At 36.9% G+C, this 14,219-nt stretch overlaps 1 protein-coding gene across 1 annotated transcript in view; it reads right to left on the reverse strand.

Annotated features, from left to right (window-relative positions):
• Positions 1–14,219, reverse strand: part of TOP1 (DNA topoisomerase I) — an 84,111-nt gene that overhangs the window by 26,268 nt on the left and 43,624 nt on the right. The window contains exons 5-8 of the mRNA XM_069495655.1: positions 13,575–13,630; positions 11,594–11,689; positions 10,521–10,596; positions 7,249–7,349 (exon numbers count right to left, since the gene is read on the reverse strand). Of these exons, the coding sequence (XP_069351756.1) occupies positions 7,249–7,349; positions 10,521–10,596; positions 11,594–11,689; positions 13,575–13,630 (329 nt within the window). The remainder of the gene's footprint in view (positions 1–7,248; positions 7,350–10,520; positions 10,597–11,593; positions 11,690–13,574; positions 13,631–14,219) is intronic.

Genomic DNA, 14,219 nt, shown 5'->3' on the forward strand with positions numbered 1-14,219 from the left:
GCCACAATGCTGTAACAGCACATATACCATAAAGGCATACAAGACAATATTTATGTTGGTGATATGCAGGAAAAGGCCTCCTGAGAATGGAGATGTCAGATAAAGGTATAGAGGAAAACAACCCTACTGAAAGTCCGTAATAGAACAAGACAACTAGGAAATAATACTTCAATTAGGGCATGAGTTTAAGGTACTTATGGGTTATCTGGAACTCTCTAGCAGACACTGATAAGTGAATCTAAAGCTCAGTGGAAACAACTTTTTAAGAAAATATTTTATTTCAAAAATGGTCAAACAGACAAAAACCAATGACTAACAATGAATACAACATACCCACCACCTCTATATTCAACAATTGTTAATATTTTATTAAATTCTCTATTTTGGCTGAACCATTTCAAAGTTAACTGCAGTTTTGATACTTCAGCACTAAATATTTCAGCAAGCATTTCTATAAAACTGATATTCCCCCATATAACTGTAATAAATACTTTTATCACACCTAATAAAATTACTAATTTCCTAGTATCATTCTAATATGCAATCCATTTTAAGCACTTCCCAACTATATCTAAAATGTATTTTATAGACCAGGATCCAATTAAGGATCACGTACTAGAACTGGTTGATATGTCTCAAGTCTCTTTTTCTCTGGAATAGATAGACCTTCTCACCACCCTCATATTCACTTTTTAAGACCAATATTTTACACAAAGTTCAGAAACATCAAATAAAAATTACATGTATCAAACTGTATTGTAACAATAGCATTACTATAAAATCAAAGTCAACATAACATGTTCAAATGACTTTCAACAAGGGTGCTTAAGACTATTCAACAGGGAAACAGCCAAAGGTGGAAGCAACCCAAGTGTCCATCAGTCTTTTCAACAAAGGTGGTGGCAAAAGAAAAAATTGGGCACTTATCTTATGCTATATATACAAATTAATTCAAAACACACTAAAGACCTAAATATAAGAGCAAAAATATAAAACTCTTACAAGAAAACATGGAGAAAAGTTTCATGACATTGGATTTGGCAATGATTTCTTGGATATGATACCAAAAGCACAGGTGACAAAAAGAAAAACAAATAAATTGGACTACATCAAACTTAAAAACCTCTGTGCATCAAAGGACACATTCAAGAGAATGAAAGGTAACCCACAGAACAAGAGAAAATATCTGCAAATTATATATCTGATAAGAGGTTAATATCCAGAATATAAAAAGAACTCCTAAAACTCAATAACAAAACAACCCACTTAAAAAATGGAAAAGGGATCTGACTAGACATTTTTCTCCAGAGAAGATATACAAACCGTCAATAAGCGCATGAAAAGATATTCATCATCACTAATCATTAGGAAAATGCAAATCAAGATCACAATGAGATACCACTGACACTCAACAAGAAGGCAGTAAAACAAAAAGTAAGTGTTGGTGAGGATGTGGAGAAGCTAGTACCCTTGTGTAATCCTGGTGGGAATATAAAATGGTACAGCCACTGTAGAAAACAGTCAGTAAGGCTGTTCCTCAAAAAGTTAAACATAGAATCACCACATGACCAAGCAGTCCCATTCCCAGGTATACACACAATATTCTAACACATACTTGTACACGAATGTTCATAGCAGCTCTCTTCACAACACCCAAAGGTGGAAACAATCCAAGTGTCCATCAACAGATGAATGGATAAATCAAATGTGCTACATACAATGAAATATTATTTAGCCTTAAAAAGGAAGAAAATTCTGACACATGCTACATCGTGGATGAACTTTGAGGATATTTTGTTAAGTGAAATAAACTAGTCATAAATACTGTATGATTCTCCTCATGTGAGGTACCAGAGACAGGGGAAGAGGGATGTGAAGAGGTATTGTTAAATGGGTAAAGAGTTTTCGTTTTGTAAGATGAAAATAATCAGCAATTGGTGATGACTGCACAACAACATGAATGTACTTAATGCCATTGACTGTACACTTAAAAATAGTTAAGACAGTAAATTTCATGTCATATATTTTATCACAATTAATTTAAAAAAAACCAAAGTCAAGATTTAGTAAAATCGTAGACCTAGAAGGAGCATTAAAGATCCTCTCTAACCAACCTACCACTTTACAGATATGAAATTGGTAGGACCTCCCAACTAGTCATTAACATGCAAAGGCCTGCATACAGGAACCCAGCCAATCTTAAGGTCTGTAACTCTCCAAATCAGAGAAAATACATGCATGTATATATGTATGTATATGAGAGCATTGGTAAGGATCCTATCTGTGGCATTAACAGATTAACTGTGAAGAGATTGAGAACACCATTTTTCCCCTTATCCTGGGACTTGCCACCATTCTTCTCACCAACTCCAGTGTTTTTAAGCTAGGACTCCAAGCTGTTTATACAATTCTTATTTCAACATGTGTATCTTGAGGACCCATAGCAACTTCTTTACCATTTAAGCAAACTAAGATATTCAGAGACTCACTCAACACTAGACCTCGGTTTAAGCAGAAAGGTAGAAACATATCTTCCAATAACCTGATGTTAATGGATTTAAAGTTAGTAATGTACAAATAAAAACAGTATTGGCCTTTTAGGACCCCCATTAGTGCTAATCTTCCCCCTTAGAATTTATTAATAAAATCATGTACTTAGGCATCAGAACTCTTTGGCAGCTTGACTTATAAATTTGAGTATCAATTTTATAATAAAATTTGCTTGAAAAGGGGAAGTCAGAAAAATGCTAGAAATGTGTGTAACACAGGAAAGTAAACTCCACATGCTATTTGAAATCAAGTTCCCTTGAAGTTAATGAGTCCCTAAAGTACAATGTAAAACTGCTATTTAATTTTTAAAAATTCAGAAATAAAAGTTACATACTAGAGCTTTCTAGAAGCTAATCTCTGAAATTAAGGGCAATTTTTCTGGTTTAAAGAGAATGTCAATAATCTGTATTCCATATATTTATTATTAATGGTGAGTCCTGATCTTTCAACACTAATTCCTTACAACATTATAGTCCTAACTCATTATATTTACCTTTTAACAGACTCAAAACTCTATAAAGTCACACCTAACACCAGTAATAAACTCCCCAATTTCTACGTCTTTGTGAGGAATCATCTGTTAAGAATTAACTTGGGACTTATGTTTTAACAGGTCAGCCCTAACACAAAAGTATAGTTAACCCAGCACAGTGCTGAAACCCTATAAAGCTAGAATGAGCGACAGTTAAAATCAGGACATCGGGGATAAATAGGTTTTCATGGATGAGCCTGAGCATACTGCCACCACTTATAACACACTGTTTCCATGGGAAAAATGTGATATATTGCAGAGGGAACGGTTTCCCATCCCCACAACTACCAAAGAGAGAGGGAGATAAGGATCAGAATTTTTTGGGGGTGGGAGGAGGGGGGGTCAGGATAAACATGTCTGCAGACTATGAAAGGAAGCAAAAAACATCCGCACATTTGCCAAACTGGTAGTAAAGTCTGTAATTCTTTTTTAGTGGGATAGCAAGAGGAATACTAAAAATAAAATTATCTGCCATTTAAGTTCCCTGACAAGGCCATCAGTGGCAGTCACTGGGGACTGGACCACTAATCTGAGAATACAACAGGCAGCCTCTAGTTATCAGTTAAAAAGCTGTTTGTTCATTAATTCTTATTCTCCATTTCTAAAAACTTACAGTATGCCATTGAACATTATGCTTGAAAAGAATGTGCAAAGTTTAATAATCAGACTTGAAAGAAGCATGCATTAGAAGCTGTAGCAAAGACTGCTCACCCCCAAATGAACCATCTTGAAAACTAGCCAAGGTCCCCTTTATACAAAAGTAAGAATAAAACCCAAAAGTCGTGGTCTCTCAGAAATAATGCGTGACAACACTGATAAGGATTTCAACCACAAAAGCAAAATTAGGCTACTAGACCCCTCAAGGACACTTAACTCTACACATACAAGGCTGGGCTAGGATAAGGCTACATCTACCCTAGGCTCAACAAAAGCCAAAGCTCCAAAGGAAGAGGGGAGACAGCAGAGAGTTCCTGATGAGAAGGAAACTATTAGGCCATTAAATGTGAAATGTCTGATTTTGAATCAAAAGTGTAGTTTATTATATCTCAAACAAGATGTACAATTAATCAAAGTATGCGCCTAAACTACCGACACAGTTTTGCCATCTTAACAGTAGCTTGTTTATGCCAGCAGCAAAGAGCCTGGAGAGCAAGTGGCGATGAAATCACAAATGGCGTTTTGCACAGCTTGTTGAGAATTGAATATTTTTCCTTGCAAGAAGTGGTTCAAAGCCTGGAAGAAGTGGTAGTCAGTTGATGCAAGGTCTGGTGAATACGCTGGATGACAGAGTTCCCAAATCCAGCCTCCGTAGTTAGAGCAGAGTTGTTTGTGCGACATGTGGTTGGGCATTGTCATGCAAGAGGCTTGGCCTGTCTCTATTGACCAATCTTGGCTCCTTAATTGCAAGCATCCTCATCATTTTGTCCAATTGGTTGCAGTAGACATCCACTGTAATAGACTGACCAGGTTTCATGAAGCTGTAGTGGATAGTATCAGTGTTGGACCACCAAACAGACACTATTAGTTTTTTTTGATGAATATTTGGTTTTGGACTATGTTTTGGCATTTCATCTTTATCCAACCAACGTGCTGAATCCTTGCAATTGTCAAAAAGAATTTATTTTTAATCACATGTAACAATATGGTGTAGAAATGGTTTGCCTTTATGTTGTGACAGCAAAGAAAGGCAAGCTTTGAGACGATTTCTCTTTTGATGCTCATTTAATTCATGTGGTACCCATCTGTCCAGATTCTCTACCTTGCCAATTTGTTTCAAATGGTCCAGTGTTGTTGGAATAATGTTAAACCTTGCTGCAAATTCACGCATAGTCTGAGATGGATTCACGTCCACTGCAGCTTTCAGCTCATCATTATCCACCTTGGTCTCAGCTCACCCACGTGGCTCACTTTCAAAATTAAAATCACCAGAATGGAACTTCTCAAACCACTGACATACTGTGCGTTCGTTAGCCACATCCTTCCCAAACACTTTGATGATATTTCAAGCTGTCTGCACTGCACGGGTTCCATGATGGAACTCATATTAAAAAAATGCACGAATTTTTTACTTATCCATGGTTTCATAAAAATTGCTCTAAAAATTTTTTTGAAAGATAATCAGAAGCCAAAATGTGCATTTGGAAGACTGAGGGTGTGCCTTCACAATAAAAATAAAACAAGAAATGGTCAAAGTGAAGTGTCAGAGATATCAACTGTCAAACTTAGTACTTAAGGAAACTGGACATTTCATACTTAATAACCTAATAATTTCTTCATTTAGCAAGCATTTTTTAAGCACCAAGAACCCTGAGACCTAACAGACTGATGAATTACTAACTCTCCATTCTCTTAACTCCCAATAAAAACCCCTAATTTGCACTTTATTAAAACTCATAAAACCCTTTCAATAGTTTATGAACAAATTCTGGGAAAGATCACTGAAAATGTAAATGTTTGATTAGGTCCAAAGAAAAATGAAATAAAAACAAGGAAAATAAAACCACGTATTCTTTTGTTTTCTATGACTTCTGGAAAGATCCAGGAATCCTCTGTTTTGTGATCTTCCTTTTCTACACTTCCCTTTTAACCCTATGATGTCACACCAATGTGCCAATTATACAGCTGTGTAGCCACATTTTTGCCACCTCTCTGGTCACTGCTCATTCCCCTTTCCTCAGAGGTGCTGGGGACATCCATGTTTTCAATTATAAAAGTCACAGAATAAATGCATGCAAATGGGTCTGGAAGGTGACATACCAAACTACGAATAGTGGTTACCTCAAGGCCAGAAAGGTAAAATGGGAATGGAAGAAAGAGAGGTAAGGGGACTTTCATTTTTATTCTAACTCATAAATCTCTTCATCATTTAAAATTTTTCATCATACACTGGTATAGGAAAATAGAAAATTTTAATCAAAGTATTAAAAACTACATGTTTATTTCAAAATTCTAAACATCAAAGTAGAAAATAAATGTTCCCCATCTAAACATGCTTTTCAAAAGTAACCTGTTATGGCTAAACTGTCCTCCATAAGGACTGTCTGAATCTTCACTCCCACAGGGAAGGAGAATGTCTGTTTTCTCATATTCACAACCCAAGATATTTTCATTTATTAATCTTTCTCCAATCTGAGAGATATTAAACACAAACATTACCATTTGTTATTTTTCTTTGCATCTTTGATTACCTGTGAGGTTGACCACATTTTAAGATGTTTATTAACTGTTTATCATCTTTAATAAATTGCTTGCTCCTTACTTTTCCATTAGACTGCTTCTTTCATATTTGTTTTTTTATAAGGGATATTAGGAATATCCTACTTTTTTCATATTAGGAATATTAGCCCTTTCTATTGCAAATATTTTGCCTTAGGATTTTTTTTTTTTTTTTTAAGAGACAGAGTCTTGCTCTGTCACCCAGGCTGGAGTGCAGTGAAGCTCAATGCAGCCTCAAACTCCTGAACTCAAGCAATCCTCCTGCCTCAGCCTCCTGTGTAGCTGGGACTACAGATGTGCACACCATGCCTCACTAATTTTTAAATTTTTTGTAGAAACAGGGTCTCACTATGTTGCCCAAGCTGACCTCAAACTCCTGGCTCAAGTGATCCCCTCACCTAGGCCTCCCAAAGTAATTGTGTGAGCCACTGCAGCCAGCCAGGATTCTTTTTTAATGGCATGAAACTATCTGCCATACAGAAAATTTCAATTTTGATGTGTCAAATTTATGAATCCTTTACTTATGGCTCTAGTTATGTCTTCTTTCAGAACATCTTCACCATTCTACAATTACAAAACTATTAATCCTAGCTTTTTTGTGGAGGTTTCTGCTGTTATTTTAACAAATATGCAGTTTTCCCAATGTGAGTTATAGAATAATCCATCCTTTTCCTAATTTTAAAGGTATCTGCACTTTCTCCATATGCTAAATTCTCATCTATATATAGGTCTGCTTCAACAGTCCATTCTGTTTAGGGTGGTACCCAATAGATTTAGAGCCAGTTAATGATTTTAATAGGACCTGCAAAACTTATTTCAGAATGTTATTCTAGAGAGAATCTTTATTTTTCCCCAAATATCAGGCTATTAATTTTAATAATTCAATACTCTTGCTTAATTAAGCTGTGCAATAAAAGAGGTGATATTTTAATCCAGTGCTGAGATGTTACCATTTCCACTTCTGCTCCTCTTCTTTCTTCGGCTTCTTTTTCTTGTTATCTGGCTCAGGAACTTTTTTATCTTTATTCTTGGGTTTTTTCAATTTACCATCCTACAAAGAAACATCATGAGAAAGTACTTAAAAAAGGACTGATCACACTTCTGGAGATAGTTCTGGGGGGCCATTAGAAACAAAAACTGTAATTATAGAGTATTAGAACTGCAGAAGATCTTAGGTCCATCTTCTCATTTGATCCATGAACAAAAACTTACTGATAGTTTGCTCTAGAGCAGCATTTCCCAAAACTTCCTGACAACTGACTATCAGAGAAAGTAGCTTAAAACACTCACTCTGCAGGGCAAGAGTCTGGCAAACTGTTTTATAACCTCAAAGGAGTTTTTGAACTCTTCATTTTCCTTTGTCCTACCTATTCAATATAATTTAAGTTGTTATTCAGCAAGTTTTATATAGCAATGAAGGGTGGTTTAACCATCTCAAAATGAATTACAGAATGGCGGAGCTGGAAAGCACTGTATGGACAGGTTGGTTTGACCTCCTCTGGTTACAATCAAGACAATTTTGAAACAGAGGTTTTGTCCCTTGATCAAAGTCATATAGCTACTATTAACTACAAGGAGAGCCTAAATTTATCAGTAAAAAAAAAAACAATGTGACTCCGGAATGACTGAAATAAACATTCTAGACCTCATGATAGGATGGCAATGAAGATGGGAATAAACACAAGGTCTATAAGCAAATGACTTTTAGGGTAAGAGGGAAGGGGAAAGTGTGCAGTACCACCCATATCTTAAAATAGGCATGGAGAACATAAATGTGTAAGTATGTTTGTGAAGAGAAGGTACTTAAAGGATCGTATCAATTCACATAATGTTTACTATTTATGCTGAAACACACCACAGGAAAGGGGAATGTTTTTCAGTTAAGACATTCTCTGAACAGGAACAGGCATGCAGATGGCCCCATCAGGAAACGACTGGCTACACTGTATATTTTCAAGCTTCAAATTGGGATAATCAGTCACTGAGAGACTTCAGAACAATTCCCAGAAATGGAAAAGAAAAAAACCCATAGTTGGTGAGTGAGGTTTAATGATGGATTCTGCTATCTGGGGTCCCTGCCACAATAACACTGTGTATTAATTTGCAGTTTTTCAGCCAGCTTCCCCACCTACCCCCAATAGGGGAAGGGTTGCTAAGTAGAACAGTCAGAAAATGAAGTCAACCATTCTTTTTTCCCAAGGGTTTAACAAACTCAGAGAAAAAGTATTGTTTTGCATAACTGCAACATGAACACAAAAGTAATAGAACACATGGAGAACTCAAGTTTTATAATTCTTTACTGACTAGTCTGTACTGACTACATGAAAGTGGAGTTACTGGCTAACACAATCACTATTCAACATTTCACTCTCAAGTTCTTGAATTAGCCCTCATTAACTTGAACTTCTGCCAAGAATAGACCAATAGTCAGAAAAACTACAATTTTCTAAATTCAGGACCTTGATCATCTCTCTATGGTTAACCTAAATCATTAATATTAGTAATGTGATTTCATTAAAGACCTTTCTTCTCCCTCCTTATGGAACTAAAGTATCAGCAAAGTCCCAGAGAGCAGGATACTATGGTAGCTGGTGTGCTGGCTCTGAAATCAGACTGCATGGGATCAAATTCTGGCTTTACCACTTAGTTGCTACGTGGGCTCAGACAAATGATTCAACCTCTTTATATGGTTTCTGCTTCAGCAAAATGGAGATAATCGTAGGGATGTTTATCTCTTAGGGTCATTAAAGGGTTAAATGAAATGATACATCTAGAAAGCATGCAGAATAGTGCTTGGCACATAAGGAACATCCATACGTTTAATTGTGATTATTACTATTATTCTTACTACTATGATAAATTATGCTTTTATGACACTCTGCTCCTTACTATCATTCTCTTCTTATTGCTGGTACTTCAAGCTATCCACTTTACACTTGAGGACCCATTTGCCCACAACAGGGGCTAACCTCAAACACAGTGTAAAAGCTAAGAATTCACTCAACCCCTTCTTCTCGCAGGAGAGTGCAAGATTTAAGACTCCTGTGAATTTGTGACACCTTTTCTTGAATTAGTCACTAACAACCATTTAGTATAAGAACTCTAAAGTGTCAAAACGAGGAACCATATTGTTCTATTTTATTTTATTTTCATTTTATTTATTTATTTTTAGACATCAGGTTTTGCTCTGTTGCCCAGGCTGGAGTGCAGTGGTGCAATCACAGCTCACTGGAACCTCAAACTCCCAGGCTCAAGCAATCCTCCCACCTCAGTCTCTGAGTAGTTAGGACTACAAGCATGTGCCACCACACTCAGCTCACTTTGTTTTATTTTTGTAGAGAGACAGGGTCTCACCACCTTGCCAGGCTGGTCTCAAACTCCTGGCCTCAAGCGATCCTCCCATCTTGGCCTCCTAAAGTGCTGGGATTACAGACATGAGCCACTGTGCTTGGCCCTTATTATTCTATTTTAAATCCACCCCAAGCATCAAAAAGAACCCTTAGGTACTTAAATCGAACTGAGATTTTTAAGTAAAGTTATAGGCCAGGAGAAGAAAGAAGAGAAGAGCATGTATTCCAAACAGAGGGAAGAGCATGTGCTTCATAAAGCACTGAAGCATGAAAGAATTATGTAGGAAAGAAACAAAGGAGGCCAGTGTGACTGGTACAAGGTGAGCTAGACAAGAGGCACAAGATGAAGCGAGGCACAAGATGCAGGGGCCAGAATGGGAGGAGTTGTGGTAAAGAGCTTGAGTTTCATCCCATGTCCAAAGGGCACCCATTAAAAGACTTTAAATAGGGATAGTTATCCAAGTAAGTGATGAGTATAGATAATGGAGAGCACTTTCAAAAAAAATCCTTAGGAAAATTTCTTCAGGGTTATAAGCCAAAATGTGGCTTCTTGTTAACAGTTCCTCTGTATATATGAAGACGGCATAGTTTCTCCATGAACATCAGTTGCCAGCATAGCTATGGGTAGACAGACACCCAGAAATGTTACGAGTGGAATCACTGCTGGTTGTGGTTAACTTAAGACACAGTGGGGACTCAGAGAGGTCTTAATCCTAACAGTGTCACAGCCACCACTTGTGTGTACATTTTTTTCCCCAATGTTAATACTACAACAAACCGATAAATTCCTAAAACTCATGTCTTCAAACGTTGTTTTATGGAAAACTCCCACTTTCAAACAAGCCTAAAGGGGCTTAAGTCTCTTTACTAACCTCTTCTTCCTCTAGTTTTCTTTTCTTCTCCTTCTTGCTATCTTCTGTTTTAATTTTCTTAGGTTTATAATCAGCACTAGAAAGGGGAACATGAATATACAGTTAACACAATTATGACTCAGGAGTTCTCACCCACAGGATTAGAATCTCCAAACTCCTGGAAACCTCCATGGTAGCTGTGGCTGCTGTTATTCTTGCCTGGCATTCTATGATCAAGAGTAACAGCAGTAGACAAAGTAAAGAAGGCCAGAACGAGCACCAAGAGTCATAACCCTACATAGAACAAAACAAACCACTTACACTACATGTAGGCTTGGAAGCAAAGTGGGATGCAGGGATATATGTATAGAAATAAACACCATTATAAGATGGAAGTCTAGGAACCAAATGCATAGCACAATGGCTACCAAACAGTAATAATGCACTCGAAAGAGGAAGAAAGAAATTCTATAATGCATGAGTTCATCACTAAGTATGTCCCTTCTCCATTTCCACCCACTTTCTACCGTGTTTTATAGTTTTCGGGAGCATAATAAGCTGTATAAGACTGAAAATAATGAATACAATTTAATCTCACTGATTAAATCTAGAAAAGAGGTACATGTAAGTCTCAGATAACCATTTTAAGAGCAGTTTTATTACTTCTATACACTGAAACTTCACTCAGAATATATTGACAAGAACAGACTCTAGGAGAAATCTACCTGTGGCAGGCAACAATAAAGTAACTTAAATATTCTTCATAAATTCTGTATTATTTGAAATTTCTACAATATACATTGCTTTTTTAGTAAGAAAAATTTATATATTCTTCATGTAAGCTTCAGGTACATTACTCATTTGCTTAGCAAACCTCACTTCTTGTAATTCAAAGAGAAATCAGTCACCCGGTCCATTAATCACAAATTCCAAATGAGTAAAAGCCACTTAATACAGTTTCTCTGTGTACTATAATTACAAATGAATAATAGCCAATTGATAGTTTCTCTGTGCACTATAGAGAAATACATCACATTTATTCTCTAAACAATTCCTTTTTGTTTTCAAAAGTCAAAGTATTAAGAAATACTCACTCATCGTCATCTCGAGGTCTCTTCAATGGCTTTATATCCTCTTTAGGAGGAACAAAATAGCCATCATCTTCAGGTTCATCTTTAACTTGTGGTGGACTAAAGAGAAAAAAAAATTGCTAGTCACTGAGTGCTAGAACATCTACATTACATTAAGTAATACAAAGTAGGGATATATCATCTCACTGAAAAGAAGCTAGTATCAGGATAATAACATACATATAAAGATCTTCCACAAGCACTTTTTTCATTTAATGATCACTGCACAACCCTGTGAAGCAGACAGTACTGTCCTCATTTTACAGATGAACGGGCAACATCAGGAGTCGGGATCAGGACTCCTTATTTCAAGTCAGCATTCTTTCCCACTGTATCTTAGCTGCCTTTGCGAGGATGACCCAAACCACCACAGGGAATGGCCTCCCTACACAAAGCTGCCATCTGTGAAGGGGCCCAAGGGATAAGCATCCAGACTCAGCTGCAAAGTATATTCCACAGGGCTTCAAGAGTAGACAATGCACACCACCATCAACAAGCATACTGGATCCTCTTATGGTAGAATTTGAATGTTTAAAGAGTTTAGCTCTCCTTATTTTAGCATACTTCCCAAATGCCAACTTCTACAGCTATTCCCTCTCCCCCTCAGATCACTGACACAGCCCTAAGAGTCCAAAAGGCAAAAAGCAATGCCACTTACTCAACTAGTTAAATAAATGCTAGATCCTAAGATTGTCATAGGTGAAGGTAAAAACATGTGGGAAGGGTTTCTAAGCCTGACAGAAAGAAGTCCTAAAACAATTTACCAGAAAACTGTGTTCCAGTAAAGCATCTAGATTCTTTAAAAAGACAAATACACAAGCTAGCAAACATTCCAGAAAAGTGTCAAAGGAGGCTGTGTTCCTAACCTAACCCAGAAGGTATGAAAATGAACCATGACTACACACCAAGTCCAAACAATCTATTCAGATTTTAGTATTAGTTTAGCAAATGTCCTAGGCAGTCTCTTGGCAGAGATTAACCACCCTATGCCTCAATCACTATCTCAGAAATCAGAATTCCTAAGGCAGCTCGCAGCTCTAAGGCTTCCGGAATTTTATTATTCTGCATTCCCAGAACAGTTATAAAACACGCCTGAAGAGGGCACCTGCTTCTCCTTGTCTAAATAACCTAGAATACATGGCACAATTTTCAAAAACTTTATCAAATGAAATTGAAAGTTCAAAGTTTGAAGTAAGCAAAATTTCCAAAACGTTTTGTCCTAGTCAATAATACAAACACTTCCAACAAATAATAAATCCATTCTTTTAGTGGAGAGAGTAAGATTATGACTGTAAATATCTAATTTCTCGAAACTAGAGGAGACCTTTGGACTTTTTTAGGGAATTGAGGCTGACGAGGAAAACAGAATCATAAAAGCAAAATTATTACAGAAGTGACTTCTAGACAGTGCACATTCTTCTCTCCTTCTAGAAAAGAGATAACATATTTTTACCCAAACCTACACCCATTCCTAAAATATAGGTCATGTAAGCTTCACAATATTATTAAGGAGGAATTCAAAGGACGTGATTTTTTAAGAAACCCCATAATTACTACCAAGTATGGAATTTCTTATTAGAGTGATGAAACATTCTGAAATTAGACAGTGAAGAGGTTGTACTACCTTGTGAATATAATAAAAACCAAAACTACATACCTTAAAAAGGCAAATTTTGTGGTATGGAAATTATATCCCAATATTTTAAATTCTCTTCCTGTCAACCTTCTCCACTCACAGTAACCTTCTAGGAAATGTGCTGGTCAGTCTTGCTAAATTGGTACCCTAGAAATGCTAAAGTTGGCTTAGACCAAGTCCTCATACTGATGACTTCCTGGGAATCACCGAGGTGGCCAAGTCAGTGTGTTCTGGGTAAGCTCAGACAATACAGACAGCTGGCCTACTGGGTGCTCAGAGAAAGGGATGCCAACGTAGTGGAAGTCTTACCTAGAGAAGCCATTTTCCTTCTCCTTCTTTATTTTTGCATCCCCAGAGGCTCTAACCTGCAAAGTAAAACAACAGTAACTGATTAGTACCTTAAAAGGACTGAATTTGAAGAAACCTCTCTCTTATTTGAGAATATGTAGCATAAACTCTTGGGACATCTTGATCCCAGATTGGTTCTTCGTGTTAACAAAACTAAATGGATGAACTAAAGGTCTTGACATTTTTTCAAGATTTGTTTTTGACCATTCTTCAGGATGAAACGGTCTGACTGACTGAGAAAGGGTTCCCTTTAAAATGGTGGCTTTTTACCTTAAAATGATGGCAGGTGCCCTTTCTGCAATAAATATATTCCACTACTCAGGGATCTGCCATTGGCAGTGCAGAGCAGAAACAAAAACATAAAAAAAGAAGGAATAGTCTACTATCTCCTGCCTTCTCTGATTTAGGCAAAGTATACTCACTTTCCCCTTCTCCTTCAACTTCCCACTTGCTAGACTTGTCAGACACTCTAGGTCTTTCCAAAGATCTTCATATATATGCATGTGTGCCGCTTGTGTGTATACACACACACACACACACACACACACAGAGTACCTCTGGAAGGCTACAAAATATAAACAGTGGTTGCCTCTAGGAAGGATGGGA

Source organism: Eulemur rufifrons, chromosome 20 (assembly GCF_041146395.1).
Source record: "Eulemur rufifrons isolate Redbay chromosome 20, OSU_ERuf_1, whole genome shotgun sequence".
In the NCBI taxonomy this organism is placed as follows: Eukaryota; Metazoa; Chordata; class Mammalia; order Primates; family Lemuridae; genus Eulemur; species Eulemur rufifrons.